The sequence below is a fragment of the Odocoileus virginianus genome, chromosome 7 (genome assembly GCF_023699985.2).
Source record: "Odocoileus virginianus isolate 20LAN1187 ecotype Illinois chromosome 7, Ovbor_1.2, whole genome shotgun sequence".
In the NCBI taxonomy this organism is placed as follows: Eukaryota; Metazoa; Chordata; class Mammalia; order Artiodactyla; family Cervidae; genus Odocoileus; species Odocoileus virginianus.
The window spans coordinates 19,050,843-19,065,435 of record NC_069680.1 but is presented as its reverse complement, the minus strand read 5'-3'; the positions used below and the strand labels follow the sequence as shown (position 1 = coordinate 19,065,435).

At 38.8% G+C, this 14,593-nt stretch overlaps 1 protein-coding gene across 1 annotated transcript in view; it reads right to left on the bottom strand.

Annotated features, from left to right (window-relative positions):
• Positions 1-9,233: 9,233 nt before the first annotated feature.
• Positions 9,234-14,593, bottom strand: part of PNLIPRP3 (pancreatic lipase related protein 3) — a 32,547-nt gene continuing 27,187 nt past the window's right edge. The window contains exons 11-12 of the mRNA XM_070469876.1: positions 10,454-10,621; positions 9,234-10,166 (exon numbers count right to left, since the gene is read on the bottom strand). Coding sequence (XP_070325977.1) covers positions 10,103-10,166; positions 10,454-10,621 — 232 coding nt within the window. The 3' untranslated portion in view covers positions 9,234-10,102. The remainder of the gene's footprint in view (positions 10,167-10,453; positions 10,622-14,593) is intronic.

The following is a 14,593-nucleotide window of genomic DNA, read 5'->3' as shown; positions in this document are numbered from 1 at the left end:
AGAAAATCAAGCAAAACTAACCTATGGTAATATAAATCAGAAGAGGGGTTACCTTTGGGTGAGTAATGATTGAGACATGCACAGAGGAGATTTCTGTAATGTCATTAGTGTGTGTTTTTTTTTTTAATGTACAAAGTTGTGTTTACCTCTTAAAAATACACAGAACTGCACATTTATGGTTTGTGCACTTTCTTGTATGTTTATGGTACTTCAATAAAAATGAAGTGAAATGAAATGAAGTAGTGAAGTGAGGAAAATGGAAACAAATCATGTAAGTCCTTCTCCTGGTGGTGTCTGTGTTATATAGTGGCCTGGGTTATACTCACTTTACCAACATGTGATTCACCCACCAAGGCCCCATTTATCCTCCTTCTAGCACCCCACTGGGCTTCCCTGATAGCTCAGTTGGTAAAGAATCATCCTTCAATGCAGGAGACTCTGGTTCGATTTCTGGGTTGGGAAGATCTGCTGGTGAAGGGATAGGCTAGCCACTCCAGTATTCTTGAGCTTCCCTTGTAGCTCAGCTGGTAAAGAATCCACCTGCAATGCAGGAGACCTGAGTTCGATCCCTGGGTTGGGAAGATCCCCTGGAGAAGGGAAAGGATACCCACTCAGCCCAGTCTATCATCAATGGGGTGAACAACAGAAGGATAGGATATAAAGGGTGAGGTTTAAAGATGCAGAGGATCCCTGCAAATACAAGTCAATCTAATGACAAAAGCTACAAAGAGATGGTAAGGTTTTGCCCTGTTCAATACAAAGAAAAAAAAAAATCAGAGCCTCAGATTCATTAATCATAAAATCTTTCCATAAAATAGAAATGTATCTTACATTAAATCAGTTGTCATAGATTTACTTATTTTCTGTCCTTTGCTGTGAGGAATAATATAAATCTAATATGAAGAGTTGTTACATAAACTTACCATGTCAAATGTAACCCCATAAAATACTACTCAAGGTGGCTATGTAACCCTGTGACATTCAAGTTACCATATCTCTTTACAGCTTTCTATTTTCTCCATAACACTATACGTACAACAAATGTCATCTTTTTGGATGAACTAGTGAATTGATATATTATTAATAAAATTAAATCAATAGCTGGTGAAATTCTGTTTAAAAAATTAACTTGCTGCTTGACTAAAATGCCTTTGTTAGTTTTCAAAAATAAAACTGGCTAATTGTGCTAAATTGGCTTGTAGACAGAGCTTAAATGTTGTGTCTACACACTGCTGGGTGCTGTTCAACCAAGGGGAAAGTTCAGTCTCTGGAGAGAAGTATCTTTATTGATTACTACACCAAGAACAACTACACTGAAACAGAGGCTAGTGACTAAGACCTCTCAGTTCCTATACGACCTGAGGACAGACACCTGAAGCACGCCCACAAGGTCTGCTGTTTCTCCTCCTGTACAGTGAAGCTGAACGTGAAAATGAAAGTGTTAGTTGCTCAGCTGTGTCCGATTATCTGCAACCCTGTGGACTGTAACCCACCAGGCTCCTCTGTCTGTGGGATTCTCCAGGCAAGAATGCTGGAGTGGGTTGGGTTCCCATTCCCTTCTCCAAGGGATCCTCTTGACCCAGGGATTGAACCCAGGTCTCTCGAACCCAAAGAATCTCGCAGATTCTTCACCGTCTGAGCCACCAGGTTGGACCATCACTATTACAGTTAGTGCTCTGCTTCTCAGTTCCACGGGTACACTCCTTGTCTGATCTGATATGTATACTGGGAAAACAAACAACAAACCAGCAAAGAGTCCAGGACCACAAGCTTCTCCTTCTTTACTGACATAATTCTTGCATTTGGTAAACAAAATGTCCTCCATGTTTTATATAATCCAGTGCACTCTTCCTCCAAGAGCAACAATTCAGTGATCAGGGTGGGGGTTAAAAATTATATTCTACCTTTAATATATGTTGTTATTCTTAAATTTCAGGATTGGTTCAAAATCAGAATTTGGAGTGAACTTAACCAGAGTGATATATATATAATTAATTTTTATTAGAGTATAGTGCTTTACAATGTTGTGTTAGTTGCTGCTATATAGCAAAGTGGATCAGCTATATGTATACATGTATCCTCCTTTTGGGTTTTCTTCCTATCTAGGTCACCACAGAGCACTGGGTAGAGCTCCCTATGCTCTGCAGTAGGTTCTCATTAGTTATCTATTTTATACATAGCACTATATATATGTCAATCACAATCTCCAATTCATCCCCCCACACCCCGGCCAGTATCCATATGTCCATTCTCTATGTCTATGTCTCTATTTCTGCTTTGCAAATAAGTTTATCTGCATCATTTTTCTAGATTCCACATATAAGCAATATTATATGATATTTGTTTTTCTCTTTCTGACTACTTTACTCTGTATTCCAGGTCCATTGATGTCTCTGCAAATTGCACAACTTCATTCCTCTTTATGGCTGAGTAATATTCCATTGTATATATGTATCACATCTTCTTTATCCATTCTGCTGTTGATGGACTTTTAGGTTGCTTCCATGTCCTGGCTATTGTAAATAGTGCTGCAATGAACATTGGGGTGAATATATCTTTTTGAATTATGGTTTTCTCTGGGTATATGCCCAGGAGTGGGATTGTTGGGGCAAATGGTAATTTTATTTTTAGTTTTTAAGGAACCTCTATACTGTTCTCCATAGTGGCTGTATCAATTTACATTTCCACCAACAACGTAAATGTTCCCTTTTCTCCACACCCTCTCCAGAATTTATTGTTTGCACATTATTTTTTGATGATGGCCATTCTGACTGGTGTGAAGTGATACCTGATTGTAATTTGGATTGGCATTTCTCTAATAATAAAACACATTATTTCATGTGTTTATTGGCCATCTTATGTCTTCTTTGGAGAAATGTCTATTTAGGTCTTCCACCCGTTCTTTGATTGGGTTGCTTCTTTGATATTGAGCTGCATGAACTGTTTGTATTATTTTGGAGATCAATCCCTTGTCAGTTGCAAATATTTTCTGCCATTCTGAGGGCTGTCTATTCATCTTGTTTATGGTTTCTTTTGCTGTGCAAAAGCTTTTAAATTTAATTAGGTCCCATTTGTTTATTTTGGTTTTTATTTTTATTACTCTAGAAGATGGGTCAAAAAAGATCTTGCTGCGATTTATGTGAAAAAGTATTCTGCCTATGTTCTCCTCTAAGAGTATTATAGTGTCTGGTCTAACATTTAGGTCTTTAATCCATATTGAGATCTTGAGAACTAAAAATTTCACTGCATATAGCACAGAAGTTTGATTCATTAAAAAAGTATCGTGTTGTTCAGTGGTTTGTTGACATTAAGCTATCACTGGATGACATAAAATGCTCGTTCTTCCACTAGAGGGCAGCTTAATAAATAATATATTAAGTAAGCAAGGCTTTCTGCAATAGAAAGATAAATCAAACTTTAAGAAAACATGAATTTATTAGGGACATTAGTGTACATTATGAAAGCATATAGATACATAATGAGAGCCTTATATGGTTGGGAAAAATTATGAACACTGAAGAAAATCTAAACTTTATTTTTAAATGATTGATTCACCCACCTATCCACTCATTCATGTATACATGTGTGTGTTAGTCACTCAGTCATGTCCAACTCTTTGCGGCCTCATGGACTATAGCCAACCAGACTCCTCTATCCATGGAATTCTCCAGGCAAGAATACTGGAGTGGGTTGCCATTCCCTTCTCCAGGGAATCTTCCCAACCCAGGGATTGAACCTAGGTCGCCTGCCTGGCAGGCAGATTCTTTACCATCTGAACCACAGTGAAGCCTTTGTGTTTGTAAAGCCTCACCTAATTAGCCAAAGGATTTCAAAATGAAAAAGCAATCCCAGAAGTCATAAATATGATCTTCATTTTAAAGGTGGACACACACGGGGGCTCAAAATGAAATTGTTTGCCTGAGTTCACTTTGTTAATTAACTCTGAAATCAGGACCAGACCTCCAATTCACAATTCCATGCTCTGTATTCACTACATTAAATCTTAAGATATTTTGGAAGTTCAAAAAGAAATAGCCTTCTGTTTCTGAGATTTCAGAAAACATCATCCGCATTGTTGGTACAAAACAGTATGTGTCCTATATTCCATTTGTTTTCTGTAGTTTTCTTTCTCCAAATTGTGTGTTTTGGACTCCTTGGGCCTGTCTGTCTTTTTGTGACAACCAACAAAATTACAATTTTTACCCTTGAAAATCCATGAGCCTGTGGAAGTACTGGTAAAAAAAACCCTCTGCAAATAATACAGGAAAAATATTGTATTGTCTCCTGCAGCTTCAGAGAAAAAGCAAATCGCGTTGTGTATAATGAAAATGTTAGTAAAACACCTGGAATTTAGATGGTGATGTTATATCCTGTGAAAATAACCCTCGCCCTATAAAAGGTCTAAATCTGATTGGTTGACTTAAAAACATTTGGCTGTGGAGATAAAATTTATATTCTGTTCTGCTTTCCAGAAGCTCTAAGTGTGCATATCTTTTCATTTTAAGCCAGAAGGAAATCACTAACATTTCCTTTTTTCTCACTCTCGCATGTTGTGTTATGATTGGAATAGAATTCTTATTTAAACAAAGAGCTTGAGGGTCTTGTCTCATATAAATGAACAAGGTTCAAAAGCATTACCTGCTGCCCACATGCTCTTTGAGGTAAAAGTCTAGAAAAAATGGTGTTTCATTAACTTTAAAGCAGCATTCGCATCTCACTGGTGACTCAGATGGTAAAGAATCTGCCTTCAATGCAGGAGACCCGAGTTCAATCCCTGGGTCAGGAAGATCCCCTGGAGAAGGGAATGGCTACCTACTCCAGTATTCTTGCCTGAAGAATTCCATGGACAGAGGAACCTGGCAGGCTACAGTCTAAGGGGTTACTAAGAGTTAGACACGACTGAGCGGCTAACACAAATACCCATCTCTATACACTCATACATCTCTAGCCTTCAGTTATTTTAAATGTTAGGCTTGCTGTGCACGTGAAGTCGCTTCAGTCATGTCTGCCTCCTTGTATCTCTATGGACCTTAGCCTGCCAGGCTCCTCTGTCCATGGATTCCTCAGGCAAGAATACTAGAGTAGGTTGTCCTTTCTCCCTCTAGGAGATCTTCCTGACCCAAGGATCGAACCTGAGTCTCTTATGTCTGCTGCATTGGCAAGCAGGTTCTTTACCACTAGCACCATCTGAGAAGCCTAGGTTTGCTGTGGTTATACCTAAATGATGGATTGAAGTTTGATAACTGTATCTGTGTTCATGTCTCATGGGCATTGTTCCACAGATGATTCCACTAAGACCACTGGACTGTGTCTTAGAGGAGCCTGAGATGAGCAGACTAGTCATGCTCTGGTTGGCATCATCCTAAATCTACTGTGCATGACACTTGCTTTCTCAGCCTGGAACCTTCAAAGAAATTATTGCTCTTCTGGCCACAGCTGACAGTCAGTGGATCTGTGATGGATAGATTTATGTGTGAATGTTTGAGTGAAATATCAGTTCTGTTTCTCCAGGACCAAAGACACTGGAAAAATAAAGTACACTGAATTCCAAAATAGAATCACTTGTAAAAATATATATGATAACCACAGAATTCAGAAATGAAAACCTACTGCTCTATCTTTATCATTATTGCTTTTATAGGAGATCAATGAGTGAAGAGTGAAGGTGTGAGATTAGTTGAATAAGCTGGTTTTTTCTATACCACTGTCACCTCTGTGTCTGCTTCTGTATGGTTCTTATCATGATGTATTATGATCAAAGATTTATTTTCCTATGTCCTCTGCAATGCTCTCTTGTATATTTCAAATAACCCCATGACTTAGACACAATGCTTGGCACATAAAAGGTAACTCAGTAAATGTTTTTTAAATTAATGAATTTTAAAAAGCCTATGAAAATAAAAGAAAGATACATGACTATGTAAAGGTGAAATGTTTGCAAAACTCAAACTTTGAAAATAGACTGGGATTCCCTTGGTGGTCCAGCAGTTAGGAATCTGCCTGCCAGTGCAAGGGGACAAGGGTTTGATCCCTGGTCTGGGGAGATTCCACACGCCTCTGAGCAACTAAGCCCGTGCACCACAACTCCTGAAGCCCACAGTCCTAGAACCCATGTTCCACGATAAAGAGAGGCCATCACGATGAGAAGCCTGCTCAGCACAACTGGAGAATAGCTCCCACTTATTGCAACTAAAGAAAGCCCACACGCAGCAATGAAGACCCAGCATAGCCAAAAATAAATAAAAATAAAATTTAAAAATAGACTCTATAAGTGAGAAAACATTTACCAAAGATCTTTGGTCCAGTCTATATAGGCATTCAGACATTCCCTCATATTGGAGTGAAATCTAGTAGAAACATTCCACTCTCCTGAGTATAAGACTTAAATCACTTAGAGCAGAACTCTAGAGAATCACATGTAAAATCAAGAAGCCCATCTGGTATTATAATATAAGTATGTATTTGGGGGAGAAAAATCACACAACATAACACAAAACACACATATTATTTTTATTACACAATCTGCAGAAAGCAAAGATTTACCAAATCTTTTTAGCCAGAGAGCATAAGAAAAAAAAATTGATTTTCCCAAGTAGAAGAATAAAAATCCCAGAAGGGACATGAGATTTTTATGTTTATCTAACATGAGCTTAGATTTTAAAAGGCTGGCAAACAGTAACTTGGCATAAATTATATTTCTGTTCCTGAAATGCTCTGCTTGTTCTGAAGACTTGCAGAGTCAACAAAACTTGAGGGCTCTTTTACACAGGGTGATTTCTATTATTCACTTTGATCTGAGGAGCCCGGGGAAACAGACACACAACTTAAGCAGCTATGTGAATTTTCCTTAACTTCTGCAGAAACATTTATGATGCACCTCCTCCAGCCCTAGGCATAGTGCAGAGGTCAATGCCTCTTCCGTAACTGGATCTTTACACAATTTGCCCCTTTCTTCCAGTCCTCCCAGAGCACAAACCCTTGTAAACCTTCTTCAAGTCACCTTTCTCCTCTTACCCTGCCATTTAGCAACTAAAGTCAAAGACATTCACTGTTTTATTTTACCTACAACTCTAACTGGCATAGCCCTTTCAAATCTATGAAGTGCTAGTACAGACATAATCCTTTGAATGAATAAAAGATGACCAGCAGGGACTTCCCTGGTGGTCCAGTGGTAAGACTTCGCCTTTCAATGCAGGTGGTGTGGGTTTAATCTCTGGTGGGGGAGTTAAGATCCCACATGCCTTGCAGCCAAAAAACTAAAACATAAAACAGAAGCAATACTATAACAAATTCAACAAAGACTTTTTTAAAAAAGATCACCAGTTAACTTGAAAGCTGTTAAGTAAGGTGCAGAAAGTGTCTATCCTGCAGACGAGCATGGAAGGGGTCAATGCCCACCTGAATCCCAACAAGTATCCTGACCTAAGTAACTAGTTTATAGGAAATGCACAGGAGAGAGGAATGTACTAAAAGATATCAAGGGGATCTCATCAGCTGAATGTGAGAAATTTTACAGGACAAGTAATTTGGTATATTTAAAACTGGTGTGAAAAAAAAAAAAACTGGTGTGGAAGAAGGGGGAGGGGAAATTGCTAGAGGCAGGGACATACTAATCATATACAATTTTTGCATCTTGTTTGGATATAAATTTAAACCAGTCAATGGCCCAAAGACCTTTTTCAGACAATCTGGGAAAAGTAAAAACAACTGGAATGTAAGATAATATTAAGGAATTATTGCTAATTCTTTTAATTAATTTTAAATCCATTTTAAAATTACAGTCAATTTTTATAAGATAGATATTATGGTTATGTTCAACAAATCTATTGTTTACAGATTCATACTGATGTGTAGGTGGGAGAGATGGTATTACATGTAAGATCTGAAGTTCACTCCATTGGCCTAAAGAGGAAGCAGATATGGTCCAAGAGCAAGATGCTCCCACGTGCAAGTTTAGAGGCGGTGTTTGTGGGTGATGTGATGACAAGTTTGGAGTGTAAATCGATGGCGATGGGCAGTGAAGGAAGTGATGGCTAATGGGATGGGAAGTCACTTTTCAGTACTAAGGGCAGTTCGCTCAAGAAGCAGAAGAATTTCCTAACGGTCTTCACCACAAATACCCTTCTATAGTAATGCAGGGCACTCAGAGAGAACAAGAATTTTTTAGAAGGAGCTTTCCTAGGTGGCAATATACAGAGAAAAGCTCCAAAATCTCTTATACCTCTTACTCACTCTGAAGACCAAGGAACACCTTGAAAATACTAATGTGCTCCCATTAGTTTTCATTATTAATCAATAGATGTACCAACCCATGGGGTTACCATGCACTATACATCATGAGCTATAGACATAATTTGTCTTAGCAAGATTTAACAACATAGTAAATATTCTTCAGATTGTTTTGAACAATGGTTATTCCACCTGGAAATGCTCTAAATGTACTTCAGTGTTGTCACCCTGAACTCTCAGATCTGCCTGGCTGGCTCCTGCACTATTTTTCATCCTCATAACATTCTTATAAAGCAAAAAAGGGGACAGATATAAGAACAATAGGACAGAAATTCTATAGTTAATTAAAGTAGGGATCCCAGAAGTTAATTGACTCCAATTTGTCTTTTCAAGCTAAGAAAGAGCCAGCCCAGAGATCCCTTGAACAAGGAAGCAAGCCAGGACTCACAGAGTGTAATGCAGCATCCTGGCTCACAATTCTTCCTTCCAGCTGAGCAGACAGTGGTGCAGGCTGAGGGCAGCTGCTCTCGCAGGAGGTTTCTGGCCCCGAGAGCCACGCAGCTGACTCTACTGCCAGGGCGCTCAGGAGTACTGGGCTGTGACACAGTGAGTGGGGGTCAGGCCCTCCTGCTGGGGCTGCTCCTGGCCACCCTGTTCCTGGGCTGTCGTGGGTCTCGGGCTGATACGGCACCAGGGAGGTAGGACGCTCAGCCCGACTGTGCTAAAGACATCCTCATCTCCTTTCCTCCATCCACTACGCCTTGCTCTCCAAACAACCTTCTACCTCCTCCTTGTTCAATGGGAAAGTAACCCCACTCTGTTCTCTGCTTTCCACCACAACTCAAGCTCATGTACAGCCATGGGTCTCTTCTTAAGATTCAGTTGGCAGCCAGGCACCAAGGAGAATCAAGAAATACCCTGCAGAGTATCTGTCATTATTTCTTTCCAGTAATATTTATAGTCTAGTGCTAAACACGGAGCCCAGTGACAGAAAACAGAACAAATAAAAACGCTCGTCTTTTATTTTCACTGGGTGAGGACAACTGAATTAGATGAAATTGAAGCAAAATAAAAGAGAAAACACATTTAGAAATTACAATATTGTTATTATAAACGCGAAGCATTCATCAAGTGCTTTGGAAATGAAATGCTGCCTTAGAATAAATACAAATTTGTAATGGGACCTTCAAGGCCCAGAGGGATAAGTAATTCTGTGATAGGAGGCTTCTAGAAGAAGATGCTGAAGATTCTCAGGACCTATTACTTACTGATGCAAACATCACAGATAAGCTCCAAAATCTCTTCTACCTCACATTCACTCTGAAGACCAAGGAACACCTTGAAAATACTAATGTGCTCTCATTAGTTTTCATTATTAATCAATAGATGTACCAACCCATGGGGTTACCATCTACTATACATCATGAGCTATAGACATAATTTGTCTTAGCAAGATTTAACAACATAGTAAATATTCTTCAAGCAGTTTTGAACAATGGTTATTCCACCTGGAAATGCTCTAAGTGTACTTCAAACACTCAATCAGACAGAGGCTCATTTTCACTGACAAGTCTGTACCACCATTCTTGGAGCACCTCTTCTTAATTCAGAGAAATTGCAACACTGAAAACCAGATTTGGTCACTGAAAACCAGATTCCAATAGGTCACAGTACTGTACTTCATCCCAGGGCTCAGTCTGGTTTTAAGGTTCAGATAAAAGCTTTTCAATAAGAAAAACATCCTATTTAGAAAAAAGGCAACTGTACCTTTCTATCTTATTTATAGGGCCAAGTTTGGTCTGGATGCCAGCTAGAAGGAGATTAATTTTCCCATTGCTCCCATTAAATAAATCCATCAAGATTATATCTGAGATTAGCATGGTTTCAGGATCTGGGCAATATTAGGTCCTACGATGTTCTGGCTACAGAAAGCAGACCTGAAAATTTTAAAGGGGGGAAAAAAGACAATATTAATATGATTCCAGTGTAGGTGACATAGAAAATGTAGGTAGGTCTTCTAATTTAATGAGTAGTTATTATTTTATAAACACTTTCACAAATACAGTATTGGTTTCTTAAATAATTTTTCTTCTCTTTAACTGCAAACTTTTGAGGGGCACATATTTTTATCCTATTTGCAAATTTAAAATTATATATGGATTTTAAATGTCATTTACAAAGTTTAAACTGTGTTTGAAAATGCAAAGGAAAAAGTAAGACTTACTTATATCCATATTTTCCAGATATATCTATCACCATTTCTGCTCCCAGCTTACTCTGAGAACGTTCAAATGAATACTCCTTCCAAATGAACTCAATGCTTGTAATGTTTCCAACATTAATGTCTGCATCAATTAAATCTGTATAAGTCATGCCTGGCTTCAGTGTTCCACTGTCAATAGAAAAATAAAACTCATAAGCTTGCACTGGGTATTCATAATATTGAAGTTGAAGACAACATCTGTGTGTATCATGGAAGAGAAAGTTTCATTTCCCTGCATTTGATTATAGGAGATTTATTCTTGCCATTCACCTTGGTCAACATTTCAGAACAGCACAATTCTAAAGCTTAAAAAGAGTGAGGTAAATGAGAAGCCTGACTAGTTGATTTTTAGGGGCTAGTTCTCCAGTGAAGCTCTGGTCTTGGCTTCACGGTATCAGAAATTAGAGTTTATTGACACCCCAAAAATCATAGGACTGTCAATGATAGGCTAAATTCACACAAAAATTAAAGAAAAACTAGAAGCCTGTTTATCAGCTCACAGTGGTGCAATGCTTCCTTTTCATTAACCAAAATGTACTCCTAGCCTTCCCTTGCTACCTTCTTCATCTGTATAAAAAGAATTGGGTAACCAAACTAATGATAAAGAAAGGTATTTTGGTGAGTGTGGAAATAGATTAGAGAGAATAAGTCATAAGAGACTTGAGACATAAGACATGTTTTATGCAAGCCAAAATTACTCTAGATGAGATATCTTTAGTCCTGCTATTTCCTTACTTTGTTAACGTATTGCTTGTCTCCTCTAACTGGAGGAAAAGTTCCATGAGAGCAGGACCCGTGTCTGTTTCCCCAGCAGTTACAACAATTCTTGGTATACAATAGCATTTAAATGTTTGCAGAATGCATGAATGGATGCTGCCATTCCTAGGGCCTGTCTTGTTCCATTACATGTAGAATTAATTGATTTCATTACCAGAGGACAACTTTTTTTCAGGTTTAAGGGGTCATTTCCCTGTTGCTCCATGAACTGCCTTCACTCAGCATACACACAGTACAGCTCATCATGATGGTGTCATTGGAAACCCAAATAACTAAAATATAATGTACAGTGAGGGGTTCCCTGGTGCCTCAGCGGTAAAGAATCTGCCTGCCAATTCAGGAGATGTGGGTTCAATCCCTGGGTTGGGAAGATCCCCTGGAGAAGGAAATGGCAACCCACTCCAGTATGTTTTCCTGGGAAATCCCACGGACAGAGGAGCCTGGCAGACTACAGTCCATGGGTTCCCGGAAGAGTCAGACATGACTGAGTGCATTAGCATGCAATCTATGGTGAAGTCAGACTCAAAGCTTGACTGAAGAGTGGGACTAGACCAGCACACAAATTCATTTAGCAGACTTCATTTCAAGATGAAATATTTACTGTGGACCAGAAATGCTTAATTATTCTTAAAAAAGAGGATTGGATAATTATGCAAAGACATGACAAATAGATTCTTTAGACATTAGCAAAAGAAGTAAAGAGATGACAAAACATTCCCACAAATTTTAGAAGGGGCGGGGACCACGCACTTCTCCCCACCTGACCCAGGTCAGCTGCCTTTGTGCAGAACACAAATCCCACAGCCTCAGGCAACGAGTGCACTGTGGGCCTTAGAGCCACAGACACAAGATCGTGTTGAACTGTCCTCAGAGGAATAGCTTAATGCAGATGTGAAGAACAAGTGGACATGAGACTTGCTAAGACAGGGAAGGGTATTTGGAACATGGAATAGCATGGATAAAAGTCAGGAAGGGAGGAAAGGGTGAGATGTATTTTAATGCTGGGTAGTGTAATCAGGGTAATGTGGCTAAGCCAAAGAGGAACAAAGCCCAATCTGAGGGCTTTCTTTTCACCTTGTTTATAGTTTCCTTTGTTGTGCAAAAGCTTTTAAGTTTCATTAGGTCCCATTTGTTTATTTTTGCTTTTATTTCTAAAATTCTGGGATGTGGGTCATAGAGGATCCTGCTGTGATTTATGTCGGAGAGTGTTTTGCCTATGTTCTCCTCTAGGAGTTTGATAGTTTCTGGTCTTACATTTAGATCTTTAATCCATTTTGAGTTTATTTTTGTGTATGGTGTTAGAAAGTGTTCTAGTTTCATTCTTTTACAGGTGGTTGACCAGTTTTCCCAACACCACTTGTTAAAGAGGTTGTCTTTTTTCCATTTTATATCCTTGCCTCCTTTGTCGAAGATAAGGTGTCCATAGGTTCGTGGATTTATCTCTGGGCTTTCTATTCTGTTCCATTGATCTATATTTCTGTCTTTGTGCCAGTACCATACTGTCTTGATGACTGTGGCTTTGTAGTATAGTCTGAAGTCAGGCAGATTGATTCCTCCAGTTCCATTCTTCTTTCTCAGGATTACTTTGGCTATTCGAGGTTTTTTGTATTTCCATACAAATTGTGAAATTATTTGTTCTAGTTCTGTGAAAAATACCGTTGGTAGTTTGATAGGGATTGCACTGAATCTAGAGATTGCTTTGGGTTGCATAGCCATTTTGCCAATATTGATTCTTCCAATCCATGAACACGGTATATTTCTCCATCTGTTTGTGTCCTCTTTGATTTCCTTCATCAGTGTTTTATAGTTTTCTATGTATAGGTCTTTTGTTTCTTTAGGTAGATATACTCCTAAGTATTTTATTCTTTTTGTTGCAATGTTGAATGGTATCGCTTCCTTAATTTTTCTTTCTGTTTTCTCATTGTTAGTGTATAGGAATGCAAGAGATTTCTGTGTGTTAATTTTATATCCTGCAACTTTACTGTATTCATTGATTAGCTAAAGCAACAAAGGATTAATCTCAAAAATATACAAGCAACTCCTCCAGCTCAACTCCAGAAAAATAAATGACCCAAGCAAAAAATGGGCCAAAGAACTCAACAGACATTTCTCCAAGGAAGACATACAGATGGCTAACAAACACATGAAAAGATGCTCAACATCACTCATTATCAGAGAAATGCAAATCAAAACCACAATGAGGTACCATTATACGCCAGTCAGGATGGCTGCTATCCAAAAGTCTACAAGCAATAAATGCTGGAGAGGGTGTGGAGAAAAGGGAACCCTCTTACACTGTTGGTGGGAATGCAAATTAGTACAGCCACTATGGAAATTTCTTAAATTGTGGAGAAATAATTTAATTTCTTAAATTGTGGAGATTTCTTAAAAAGCTGGAAATAGAACTGCCATATGACCCAGCAATCCCACTTCTGGGCATACACACCGAGGAAACCAGATCTGAAAGAGACACGTGCACCCCAATGTTCATTGCAGCACTGTTTATAATAGCCAGGACATGGAAGCAACCTAGATGCCCATCAGCAGAAGAATGGATGAGGAAGCTGTGGTACATATACACCATGGAATATTACTCAGCCATTAAAAAGAATTCATTTGAATCAGTTCTAATGAGATGGATGAAACTGGAGCCCATTATACAGAGCAAAGTAAGCCAGAAAGATAAAGACCATTACAGTATACTAACACATATATATATGGAATTTAGAAAGATGGTAACAATAACCCTATATGCAAAACAGAAAAAGAGACTCAGATGTATAGAACAGACTTGTGGACTCTGGGAGAAGGCAAGGGTGGGATGTTTCAAGAGAACAGCATTGAAACATGTATATTATCTAGGGTGAAACAGATCACCAGCCCAGGTTGGGTGCATGAGACAAGTGCTCGGGCCTGGTGCACTGGGAAGACCCAGAGGGATCGGGTGGAGAGGGAGGTGGGAGGGGGGACCGGGATGGGGAATACATGTAAATCCATGGCTAATTCATTTCAATGTATGACAAAAACTACTGTAATGATGTAAAGTAATTAGCCTCTAACTAATAAAAATAAATGGAAAAAAATTACAAAAATAAAAAAAAAAGAAATACCTATTCTCCTTTGAATTATTAAAAAAAAAAAAAACACAAAGATGAACAAAGCCAAATGGTGGGAGGCACGGCTAGAAATTGTGGGTTGGAGCCTGTGTGTGAACCGGGATCCAGACAATCACTGACTGAACTCATCTTTACAGGCTGCTGCACCAAGGCAAGATAACAAGCACAAAGGCTGTCAGAGTGATTAATCCAACATATCCCTCAACCG